Source organism: Saccopteryx leptura, chromosome 12 (assembly GCF_036850995.1).
Source record: "Saccopteryx leptura isolate mSacLep1 chromosome 12, mSacLep1_pri_phased_curated, whole genome shotgun sequence".
Lineage (NCBI taxonomy): Eukaryota > Metazoa > Chordata > Mammalia > Chiroptera > Emballonuridae > Saccopteryx > Saccopteryx leptura.
The window spans coordinates 46,228,171-46,241,611 of NC_089514.1; the positions used below are offsets into that span (position 1 = coordinate 46,228,171).

General features: G+C 35.4%; 1 protein-coding gene across 3 annotated transcripts in view; it reads right to left on the reverse strand.

Annotated features, from left to right (window-relative positions):
* The window catches only part of MAGI2 (membrane associated guanylate kinase, WW and PDZ domain containing 2), a 1,711,587-nt gene that overhangs the window by 596,360 nt on the left and 1,101,786 nt on the right, over window positions 1-13,441 (reverse strand). For all 3 annotated transcript variants that reach the window (XM_066354483.1, XM_066354482.1, XM_066354484.1), the window contains one exon: window positions 5,606-5,685. In XM_066354483.1, coding sequence (XP_066210580.1) covers window positions 5,606-5,685 — 80 coding nt within the window. The remainder of the gene's footprint in view (window positions 1-5,605; window positions 5,686-13,441) is intronic.

Here is a 13,441-nt window from a genome sequence, read left to right on the forward strand (position 1 = left end):
AGACATATGAAAAGATATTCAATGTCACTAATCTCAGAGAAACGCAAATTGAAATCACAATGAGATATCACCTCACAACTGTCAGAATGGCTATCATCAATAAATCAACAAACAGCAAGTACTGGTGATGGTATGGAGAAAAGGAACCTTCATTCACTGTTGCTAGGAATGAAGAGTGGCAAAGCCACTGTGGAGATCAGCATGGAATTACCTAAAAAAATTAAAACTTGAACTGCCTTATGACCCAGCAATTCAAATTCTGAGAACACAGCCGAAGAAAACCAAAACACTGATTCAACAGAGTATATGCATCCTTAGGTTAATTGCAGTGTTATTTACAATAGGCAAGATTTGGAAGCAGCCCAAGTGTCCCTCAGTAGATGAGCTGATGGATAATAAAACTATGGTATAACTATACAATGGAATACTACTTGGCTGTAAAAAACAAATAAACAAACAAAAACCAAACAAAAAAATGAAAAGGAGACCTTATCTTTTGCAACAGCACGGATGGACCTGGAAAGTATCATGCTAAGTGAAGTAAGCCATTCAGAGAAAGACAAATATTATATGATTTCACTTACATGTGGAATCTAAAGAACAAAATAAACAAACAAAATAGAATCAGACTCATAGATACAGAGAGCAGACTGACAGATGTGGGGGGGGGGAGGGGCTTAGTGAAAAAAGTGAAGGATTAAGCAAAAAAACCCCAAACCCATTACTTATAGACACAGACAACAGTATGGTGATTACCACAGGGAAAGGAGCATGGTGGGGTCAAGGAGGGTAGGGGGATAAATGGTGATGGAAGGAGACTTGACTTGGGGTGGTGACCACACAAGACAATCTACAGATGATGTATTAGAGAATTGCACACTTGAAACCTATATAATTTTATTAATCAATATTGCCCCATAAATTCAATAAAAAAATCTAAATGTGTGTGTCAATTTTATAAAACTCACTTAAGAAACAACCTACAATTAATCAGTGTTTTCTATTATTTTAGAAAAGCCACCACTTTCTCTTGAGAAAAAATTCTTTTAATAAATATTACAAAACATAAGATACGCTGTGTGTGTTCATGTTCACTTTAGACATTGTTATTTTTAAAAATAGATCAAGTAATGATTAAAAGCTTTAGTTAAGGTTAGTTGGATGCAGTTTCTACATAGGTAAATGGGTTAAGATTACATAATTTTTCTGCAGTAATATGTAAAAACTTACTTATAATTCATACAGAATGTGGAAATGAAGCCAACTAGTTTGTACAGCTGTACTTATTAACTTTGTAAAAATCTACAGCCAGTTTAATAGAATGAAGGGGAAACCTCTGACCTATTAATATTAGGCTGAACTAGTGAGCTGAAAATTTTTAGTCCACGTGGGCTTGTTTTTTTTCCATATGTCCAGGACATCCTATAGTAATTCAAGGCTGCAGGCCAACTATTTTGAACTTTTTCCTCATCTTCTATCAGGTTAATTTGATGGTTCACAGCATACCGGAGAAAAGGAAAGGAACAGTTATATTAAAGCCTATGGTGCAAAATGAAATAGATATTATTCCAATTTTACAGTTAAGAAAACCTAAGCTCATGAAGATTCTTTATCTTGCCCAAGAGCCCACAGATTTGGATTTGGAATAAAAGTTTGCTATGATGACAAATCCTATACAATTTCCTCTCCTGAGTACAAAACTGTGGTCTTGTTGATTTTAATTACATTTAAGCTTAAATAAAATATGAATCCTATGAAGCTTGAATCACTTTTTGATATTAACCCAAACTCAGTGATTTTTGTGGGATGTGTCACCATCGTGGTGTTTGTGATTGGAAATGTCTCAGACAGATGCCACGGTACTGGTTCTGAGAGCTGGCCAGTTATGATGGTGCTTTATACACAGTTCAACCAAACTTACATCCAAATTATTTAAGAGTTAACTGCTATTTCTGTGGCATTTTGTAAAAGACTATTTTGGCTTACTAAACGGCACTCCCCCAAATACTAATATTAGAACCCAACAGAGGGTGGATATGTGTTTCTGCCATGTAAACTGGTGCTAAAATCCCCAAACTGCACAAGACTGGGACAAGTGTACAGAACATAATGACTCCAGTATTTTAAACCATATTGTGAGAGAAATATGTTTTTATGTTTTGTAGCAGAATTATCCTTCAAATAAGAAAATCAAAATAAGTGCCTTAGTGTCAATAGAATAAGCAGTTGTTAAATATGTATTTGTACTGAGTCATTCATATTCCCTTTTCTCTCTTGGTACCAATCCGACAACATCTGCTAGTTTTTTCTCTAGTCCAAGAATAACTTAAATCAGTTGATACCTCATCCTCCTATCTCTCGTTCACTTGTCTTCCTCTTACAGTTGACCAAGGAATTAACTCTATGTACTGACATAAACATATCTAAAGAAGCATACATTTATTGATCTGTATCCACATATAAATACATGCACATGTATCTTCATAATAGTAGGCACACATATACAACATATTGTATTTCTTATACTTAGAAATTTAATCTTGAGAGATTAATTTATAAAATATACAATATAATACTAATACAGAATTTGTGGTGTACAACCCAGTGATGCCTAAAACACACTCTTCAAAAATCACTGCACTAATATTTCTGTTCCAAGTCGGATGGAATGAGCAGGTTATAACCTACGAGAACACATAGAAAATTTATATAACATACAGGTATAACCAGTGAACAGTGAAAGGGCTCAGAGAACTGCTGAGATGAACAGGTAGAGACCATCAAGACTCTAAAGAAGAAAGAGTCCTAGCAGGTGAGGGAATGTTTTGCAGCTGATTTGTTAACGCTGGGCTCTGGGAAGAATCCAGTCTTGGCCTGGGAAAAAAGCCACTGCTGCGGTTAGAAAAACCACGACTGACCGAGCAGCCTAGAGGGACCAGAGTGACAAAATACAGGCTTAAGCGATCTGAAACACATGGACAATTATCCCATGATGACATTTGTCAAATTCTGTCACTACAAGGTCTAGAGGCAAAAAACTAAACTCTAACCCCTGAAAACCACTGCTAATTTTTTGACAGTTTTTTACTGTTGAGAAAAAAAACCACTTTACAAATATTGGTGTTCAAGGCCTGCCCACAGGGCAGCCCCCACATGAATACGTAAGGCCACAGTTTGTCCTGGGACCAAGTTAAGCCTGCCATTATTTTTGTATGGTCCACAAACTAATGATAGTTTATGTACTTTAAAATGGTTGAAAAAATATATTTTTTGATATTTTGTTATGTGAAAGTATAAGAAACTCAAATTTCTGTCTGTCCATAAAGAAAGTTTCATCGGAATACATCCAGAGCCTTTATTTACATATTGACGGTGGTCACTTTGCACAGCAGTGAGCAGTGGAAAAGCAACTGGATGGCCTGCAAAGTTGAATATGTTTACTGCCTGACTCTTGACAGCAAACATTAGCCCTGCTGCAATAGACTTTTAGGTAAAAACCTGGGTGGGTGGACAATACTCTAAGAACAGGAGCAAATCAGAGATAGATTGGGTTTTACCAAAAATAATCCATCCTTATGTTAGCTCAGCTTCATATCAAATTGAGGTATACATAGCCGTCTGCTCCATCTCCCTAGCAGAAAGACGAATCTTGAGCCTCTACATATTTTTAATACATATTTTTACACACATTCCAGCATTCAGAAAATTATTCTACTAACTTTGGTCTGAGCTGAACTGTGGCACTTATAAAGAAAACTCACAACCAGCATGCTCAACATCAATGCCTTATAGTCATCATTTTTAAACAAGCAATTTTAATCTACATTATTAAAAAAAAATAAAATAAAATAAGTAATAGTATCTCTTGGCAAGAAAACTTAAAATATATGTTTGGAATAATACCATTCTAACTAACTAGATGTTAGTTTCCATTGTAAAACATTCCAATAATAAATGGAGTAAAATCTATGAATTATTTATTTTGTAGGAAATGAAAAAAAAAGAAACTGACCAGTTATAAATCATTCTGAGCTATAAAGCTGTATTCTAGGACTTGTTTCTCAATGACATGTAATTCACAGACACTGGCATTATATTTTAGGCATCTACCATCCTAAGAAGACAGACAGGTGCAGATGTAGAAAAAACTAATAACATTGAAATATTATAATGATGCAACATGTTATACTTATGTCTCTCCCAGGATTTTAAAATTTGACTTTAATAGGCTTTTATAATAAGAAGACCAACTCAAAGGAACAAGACAGCTGAAAAGTTCAATATGTCACAGAATTGCAAAATCATTAAATTTATTTTAATTAGTATATACTAAGGTTTTACATCTGTGGCACAAACATATTTTAACCTCCAGATATAATAGATCAGGTCGTTTTAATTTATAACCTATCACACTTTGCAACATATATCTTAATAATGTCAATGAAATGTAACCTAATTGTGCTCAAAGGTCCAGACCACATAATAATGATGGAATTCAAGCACATACAGTTGTCCTATTATTATATAGATGGCATATACATATAGCTGTGAATATAAAATTATATATAGTGTTTAAAAACTAGATAGCTATGCATTCAAATATGTACATGTAAATTGTATAATCCCATTTTTTAAATTTAACTCAGTATAACTAGCTTGTGAACAGTTCCCTATGACATAGGAATAAATAATATATTCTAGATACTATTTGAGAAAGCCAGAATTGCTATTAAAATGACCTTGGAAATTAAAGTCCTTTTTCTATGTTGGCTTTTAAAAGACTTTTAAAATATCTCTCATCACTTTTTTTACTTTCCTCAGTGATAGAAGCCTCTAAATAAGGCTTTAGTAACTCGATCAGATAAAGGCTGTGAATGCAATCAAATAATGAACCATTAGGAGAGTATGTTAGCTATCATTTTATGTAAGTTATAAGTACTCTTTTACCATTAAAATCTAAATTAAAAAATTATAAGTATCTTCAGTAACAGACTTTACCTGTAAATTCATCTAATCCTCAAAATTGTGTAAAAAATTTCTTCATACGTGAAAACCAGTCGATTTTTAAGCATATTAATGGGAATTGGAAAATTCTTAGAATAACCCAGCTCTATCATGAAATTAATTACTTTATTTAAATATCTGATTAAAGGAAAGTAGTCATAGGTATAGATCTTCATATCACCAATTCCTTAATCGCTAGCAGAATACTATGCCTCAAAACACAAAAGTCAAAATAGTATTTCTAGTTTCACAATACTGTTTCTCTTCACAGTATTTAATTCTCATGGAAAGAACAGAGTCGTTGCAGAGACATACTGCAAACAAAACGCCCTTAGTAGGTGGTGCAAGTCGGGCCAGGAGTCAGACAGAACTAGCAGCAAGGACAGAGATGCGGCTCCAGCACAGCCTCCTCGGAGAGCAAGCGGAGAAGCACATGGAAGTGCTGAACGCGGAGCTCACCCCTCTCCTCTCTGAGCATTAAGAGCACAGCTTTAAAACTGTTTCAACTCACTTATTGCTCGGGAGGGGAGAGCCGCTTTTAAGAAACACAAACATTCTCGACGTGCAATGCTGAAACACCGTTAAAAACTTAATAACCTACCATTTTCTTTGCACTCTTCTGGAGGTTTAGCCTTTTTCGCAAGTCGTGGATCCAGCCATGATGTTGTCTTTGTGTTATGGCTGAAAAGAAAAGAGATCACTCTGAACAGACACATACTGAAAGGAATCAAGTTTATTCCCTAAGAAAATAAAGGGAGGGGGTTAGTCGGACAAAATTGCAATCGATACACTTAATTTGCTTACTGGTTCTAAGTAGCCCTGAAGGAGGTGTACGAGTAATTGTGCAAGGCAGCTGTAAATTTGGCAACCTCAGCTCCCTGTCCTCAAAGCAGCTATTTTTATTAAAATCAACTAGAATGTTGCCAAGTTAACCTCATTGAAAATGCAGAACTCATCCAGAGCAAAAGGAATTTATTACAAATACAGGATTCTCCAGTGGGAAGAGCACAGTTCGCAGGCTCTGATCCTGTTTCCTGAGTTTTACAAAAGAATTATTTCCATCTTAAACCTGCCCTTTTCAAAAATAGTTGTTTTGTTACTCTTTAAATACAGAGCTGGGAGAGGCAGCATGAAAGTGATGCAAATTATACCATGTTCTTGGGATTTCTACATTTTCTCAAAAAGTGATTGGTAATAGCAATTTCATTAACCCGCATTTAGCTGTTGTCCATCTAAATACTCTCAATTCAGGTAGGGAACGGGAGGCGAACATGTCTATACTCTGACATTTCTGGGATGAAATTTCTGAGATTTAAAAATAATTTTAATGAGTTTTTAAAAAATATGTTTTCTGGAATGTACATTTTACCAGAAATTTAAAAAGCAAAGGGGGGAAAAAAAAGCAAAGGGAGATGTTCTTAGAGCAGTTTTTCTCAAAAAGGTCCTGGACTTACCTGGTGGACTTATTAACATTGTATATTCTGGTTTGTTATAGAAATACCAAATCAGAAGCTTTAGGGATAGGTCCACAAAATTTCCATCATTGGTAAGGTGAATTTCAGCACATTACAATTCTAATACTACTCAGTGGCTCATAACTGCTCATTGGAGCTAAAAATCTTTACTGTGTATAGCTGTCTCAAGGGATCTCATTTACTAATGGACAAATTATCAAGGATGTCACATCTGTGAGGGCTTTGGAAAGAGAATGAGCAAATTCCCAGGTGTGGCAAAACATCAGGTTTATACAGGAGAAGTCAGAAAGTTAACAAATGGTGAAGAAAAGAGAGTGGAAAAATGGTTGGAAACATAAATTAAAGCCACATCATAGGTATATTTGAACACAATTTTAGGAAAGTCAAAATGACAATGATGATATCAGTTTCATATATATTTTCTCTTTCTTCAATTAAATTTAACTATGTTTTATCATATCAGAGCCACAGTGTTAGTTACATAATCTGAAGAACCAATCTTCCCTTAAAGCAAAGGTCAGAAAAGTCTTCCAGGCAGCACATTTAATAGCAAATTTATCGAGACTATGTGCTTACCTAATAAAGGTAATTTCAAGGCAGGAAGAAGGAAAGATGGAGACAAGATGGGCAGGGAGGAAGCAATTCCAAGGCGTGAAAGCACTCTTTGTTTTTTTTGTTTTGTTTGTTTGTTTTTTATTTTATTTATTCATTTTAGAAAGGAGAGAGAGAGATGAGAGAGAGAGACAGAGAGAGAGAAGGGGGAGGAGCAGGAAGCATCAACTCCCATATGTGCCTTGACCAGGCAAGCGCAGGGTTTCGAAGCGGCAATTTCAGCATTTCCAGGTCGATGCTTTATCCACTGCGCCACCACAGGTCAGGCGCACTCTTTTTGAATACGTTTTCTGGATGATCATCCTGTCTCAGTGGCATAGTGGGGGGGGGGGGGGGGGCAAGGGGGTCTTATCATGGCCCGGGCGCCACTCGCAGAGGGGCGCCAAATGATCTCTAAGACAAACAAGAAAAGCCTAGGAGAAGCGTAGTTAGGGAGGAGGGGGGCACCAACGAAGTGTGGTGCCCCAGATGCCAGTTATGTTCGCTACGCCACTGTCCTGTCTGCCTATGTGTAGAGCCATCTCTGATTTTAGAACTGAGACACTTAGATTGTTGGGTCATGAAGTCTCTGCTCCCGAAGAAGAGTCTCTTTTATTTGTGAGTTTTGTGTGGGGTAAAGGGGAACTCTCCATCACTTTTTTTTACTTAGGACCTCATCAATGATTTATGCCTCTGAGTGAGTTCAAACAATTTGATCAGAGAAAAACTGTGAATCTGGTCAAATTATAAAATCATCAAGAGAGTTTGCTAGCTTTTATTTTCTCCCAATTTGACCTTTGTAAAGTCTGTTGGTGCTTCATTATCAAGTTTCAGGATGAAAACTATTGAGGACACTTTGATCTCATTCTGGTCCTCATTTGTAGTCATGTCAATATCATGTAGTCTTTTCCCCTGAGCTAAAGGCTTGATGCCCATGAATGAAGGCTATGCCCATCCCAAGTATGAGGATAATAGTACTGGGTTCAGTGTCTGATGCTCCCATTTTGGAAAAAAAAAAAGTCACTTTAAAAATGCTACTTATAGACATGCTTTAGTCCAAAGTGTGTGTGTGTGTGTGCTGACCTCTTATGTTTCTATGTGTTAGGAAAGATGGAGTTTGGCAAGGAAAAGAAATTTCCCTTCTTTTTACTCATATCTTCTTCCAAATCCTTCATTCATTTTGAAGAAATGTCCTTTCTAGGTCTCTAAGACGTGTTCACAAAAGCAAACACATCTATGGGTAACCATTACTGAGCCAATGTAGGGAGTCAAATGACCATTTATATATCACACCACCATGGGTCTCATACTCATTATAGAAGAGGACTGTGAATTTCCTACCTTTCCTGAGTTTGTATAAAGCATTTCATTACCCAATGATCTTTTTAGGTTGAACTAGTGTTAGTGGTATGTTACTTTAATACATTTTGACAGATTGAGTCTCTTATATTTAACAGCATTTTTAGCTGATTCTCTGAGATGATTCTGAAAGAAATGTGGGTAGTAGTGACCTCCAGTAACTGTCTGAAACATCACAGGAAGATAAGGCACAGTGTTTTTCCATTGTGGCTCTCACCAGACTTGTAAATTTCATGCTTCTTCAACAGGCCTTACAAAGGTGATTTTTTAATGCATTAGGGAGACAACAACTCAAGTGGTTTTCCCATTTATAATGTTAACAATTCCATATGAAAATAGAGTTAAATATTGGGCAGAAAGCTGTATATAAAATGGGACCATTAAAGGTTTTTTCACAATCTGCATACTACTTTTTTCAGATTTGAGGATGTAATTTTTCTTTCACTTTTAGTGCTAGAATAGAGTCAGAAGCAGGACAATTTTTTTTCTTTATTTCTTTCTCTTTTGTTTTGTTTTGTTTTGTATCTACCCAAGTTGTATGGAGCACAGATGACAGAAAGGTAAGATACTTATGTTATAAAAACTTATATTTCAATGTTAGTATATTTTAAAGACACACATACACACACACACACACACACATATATGCTACATTTGCAGAGAAACTTGCTCTAGCTGGGGAATGGGACAAATATTTTTCTGGGAATTTCAAATCATAATAATATACTGCTCTATGTATTTCTATGGATAAAGAGATTAAAGTGGGTGGGATGATGGAATAAAGTGGGTAGCTATTCAAGTTCAGTCAATGTCATATTAAAAAATCATGATGAAAACTCTTAAAATGGTTTGCCCAAAACCCTTCTCTAATGTTAAATTCTATACTGAGTCTATCTGGAGGACTAAACAAACAAGAAGTGAAATTTTGTTCAACTCTGAAATTATCATTTAAATTTCTATCAGAATGGCCTTGCAGACATGTGATAGGCTGACTTGTAATGCATGAGAAATTTGTGCATATTTTGTAAGTTTAACCTTTTCCAAACAGTCACAAAAAAGAAGCAGGGTAAATTAGAACATCTTGTCTTCAGAGGAAACATTCCTGTCACATAGAAAGTGCTCTCACTTCAGCAGGAAAGCTGCTGACATTTTGGCACACCGTCGCCAAGTTATTCTCACTCTTTCATGAATGTCCTGATAGTCTCCTTTGTCAGGACTGCACTAGAACTTCCAAATGCATCACCTTATTGTGATTGTGGCTACCTATTTTTAACTCCATTTTCTAGACTGAGAAACAAAAGCGGAGAGGAGGTAGGCAACTTGCCCAAGGTTGCACAGCCAGCGGGGAAAGAGAAAGAGCTAGCTACGTGAACCCAAAGTCTGCGACCCTGAAGCCATTCTTCGGAGACAGGGATTTTAAGCTGTTTATTAAGAAACAAGACTCAAAGGAAACCTTGACCCTCCCCTATTTCCTGTCTAAGAATTTCAGACAGGGAAACCTGCTTCAGGAAAGGTTTAGCATGTTTCCTTCGCCTAATTTGAACTAAGTATGGTAAACAAGGGGGCTTCAGGCAGGTGCCTGTTAGCCAGATGCCACCTACGTCCCAATGTTTGAGTTGTCTAAAGCAGTGGTCCCCAACCTTTTGTGGGTCATGGACCAGTTTAATGTCAGAAAATACACGGACCGGCCTTTAGGGTGGGATGGATAAATGTATCACGTGACCAAGACAAGCGTCAAGAGTGAGTCTTAGACGGATGTAACAGAGGGAATCTGGTCATTTTTAAAAAATAAAACATCGTTCAGACTTAAATATAAATAAAACAAAAATAATGTAAGTTATTTATTCTTTCTCTGTGGACCGGTACCAAATGGTCTGCAGCCCGGGGGTTGGGGACCACTGGTCTAAAGAATTTCCCTGCTATGTATGTTCCCCTCTTGTCAGCCACCTGTAAATACCCCGTTCTCACTTATGAAATGTAGCACCCCGTTCCCTCCTTTTTCTTGTCCAAAATATGCCCACTGTTGCATCACTTTCTTTGAAATTTTCATGCCTTTTTATAATACATCCCCAAGCACATGTATTCCTACTTTAATTACTTTTCCCTGTTAATCTGTCTTTGTTAAATCTGATATTTAGCTCAGCCAGAAGAATTTAGAACGTGAGAGAAAAGTATTATTGTTTCAGTGCCCCCATTAGCATTGAACCCAGATACATGTAATTTCCAAGTCCAAAGTTTTTTATGATGTGAAACCAGAGGCATAATAAACCTAACACTTTGCTTTTAAACTAAGGTGCTTTATTTCACAATCTCAAAGGAAAATAAAAGTTCTTTTCCCCTGTTTCTTTGCCAATGGTTTAGAAAAAGAGAGTTTTATGTCCTATTTGAGGATAGTAATCACTAAATGAAATTCCTTTGTGTTAAATATTCTGTAGTTAGTAGATATTACATTAAATTGTACATACATAGGGATGAAAGAGAGAACACTGTGATTTGAGGAGGCACAGATAATATTTTTTCCTTGTAAACTTGAATTCTTCATTCAAATCACACTCAAATCAAATTTCCTTCATTCAAATCTGAATATTTTTCCAGAATAAAGCCTGAAAAATGCTGATTTACATGTTCTATATATATAAATATTAGGTCTTAGAAGCTATCATAAGGAATTAGGCTAATAAAAATGTTATCAAATGAGTTGAGTACTTATTAAAATTAAAGCTAAAATTCACCCTGGCCTGTTATCTGAGTGGGTTAGAGTGTCCTCTCCATATGCCAAAGTTGTGGGTTGGATCTCCGGTCAGGGCACATAAAAGCGTCAACCAATGAATGCATAGGTAAGTGGAACAATAAGTTGATGTCTGTCTCTCTTTCTCCTCCTTCCTCTCTTTTTAAAAACAATAAGTAAAAATATTCAAAAATACTCCGTATAGGTCCAGCCCAATTCTTTTCTCCACTCCACTTCCCCCATCTCCTATATCTTTTCCCAGGCAGAGTATATACCATTTTTCAGTCACTTAGGTACACATCAGTGGTTCTTCCAGGGTGACCCAATTCAAACCTAATTTTGGGACATGTATTCCTTTTTTTACTCTTTTCTTTACATTTTATTTTCCTCTCTTCTTTTCTACTTTTACTTTGCTACCACAATCAAACATTTTTTTACTACTACAAAAATATTGAATGATATTTCATCAACTGCAATTTTATTAGAATAAAGAAATTTTACTATCAAATATACTCCTCTGCTCCACTTGACTCTAACAATAGTAACAACTTAACACAGTGACAAGCACATTAAATTTTAACAGTCCTCCTACAAAGCCAATTCTGAATCTTAATCTTTAATTGAAAGTGAACAATATTTTTATCTTGGGAAATACTAGATCAGTAGAACAATAAGAGATGGAAGTCAGTAATGTTTGGCTGCATGAAGCATAATCTTTTGAACAATGAAACAAGTTCCAAGGAAATATTTTAGAGTCTATTGAGCAATTCAAGATGTGTTTGAATGTTAAAGATACAATAGTAGTAGTCACACAGGTTTAAGAACAACATTAAGGTATATAAATTGGTTATATTTTATATTTTAGTAAAAAAAAAATCCTCAGGATGGTTATCATTTTTCCAGAAGTCTTTCTCTTCCAACTATATTATCATTTCCAAAAGAAGATTAGAGGCAATGATTAGATGTATCTAACTGATGATGAATAGTGGATGCTTTTTCATCCAATACTCCATGCTTTCATAGTTTCACTATTTTTTTCTTTCTACGTCAGTAATCCACATAACATGTATTGTCAATGACCTCTGTAGTGGTTACATGTTTCTTAAATCGTATTCCTAAAATTTTGTTAACCATATCATTATGTGAGTTTACCCTCATATTATCTTTCATATGTTCAGAAAACATTTTTAAAGAAGTTTTTATTATAAATATTGTTTTGCACATTGTGGGTGTGTGTTGCATACTGTTTTGTCTAAAACATTATTTTCCACTTGAGGATTGCATCAGAATCTTGTGCAAGCATGAGAAAAAAATATGAAGAAATATTTAATATATCTACTGTTTTTGTAAGACACATTACAGAGAGTAATTGTAGACCAGATTTTGTTATCGGTAGAAATATGACAAGCCTAGAATGAGAAATCATTATGCTGGTGTTTCTTTTTACCCAAAAGCTGATTATATTTTTCTCTCCAATAAATTTCTCAATCATTTTGTCTTCTATTTAATAAGTGAAAAATTTAAATTTGTTTAAAATGGTAATTGGTGATTCATTTAAAACTTCAAGGAAGTACTGAAGTAGCAACCCAGTAAAAAACTAATTGCATAACTTGTTTAGAATTTAAAAACAAATTCAGCCCTGACAAAGATTTATAAATGTGTACGCTATGACAATTTTCACAAATGCAATTTTTAGTTTCAAAAGTCTCCTTAAAAAAATCTATCATTTAAGATGGCATAGCATTCCCTGCCATTCAGGAAGATGATAGTAAACAAATAGGTTCTTGTTGTCATTATTTTTTTCCAAAGTAATAGCAGTCTCTTTTATGTTACTAACTAAACTGACTGGCAAACAAAGAAGTAATTTAATGGGATTCCCAAGGCATGTCAATCCAGATTAACCCTGTGGCAGTTCTTCTTTATGGAACATTTAGCCTCTTGGGTAGTGAATTTCTGGCCAAGAAACTTATTAAACAGACACTAATTATAATATAAAAGTTTACTTTTACTTCAACCAATGTTTTCTTATGTACCAGAGGTAGTATGGGATAATAGCAATGGCTTTTTAGGTGAGAGAACTGTGAGAATTTGGGGATGTTAATTTGTCCAGAGGTGCCTCAGAATCTCATCTATAACATGTGGGTTCCATCAATGCTTATAGGGTGGTTATAATATAACATATGTAAAGTAGGCACCACAGCAATATGGTTAAAACAAGGACCCTGGAGGCAGACTATGTCCAATGAAAGGCAAGAATCTTGTCAGTTTTGTTGATTACTGAATC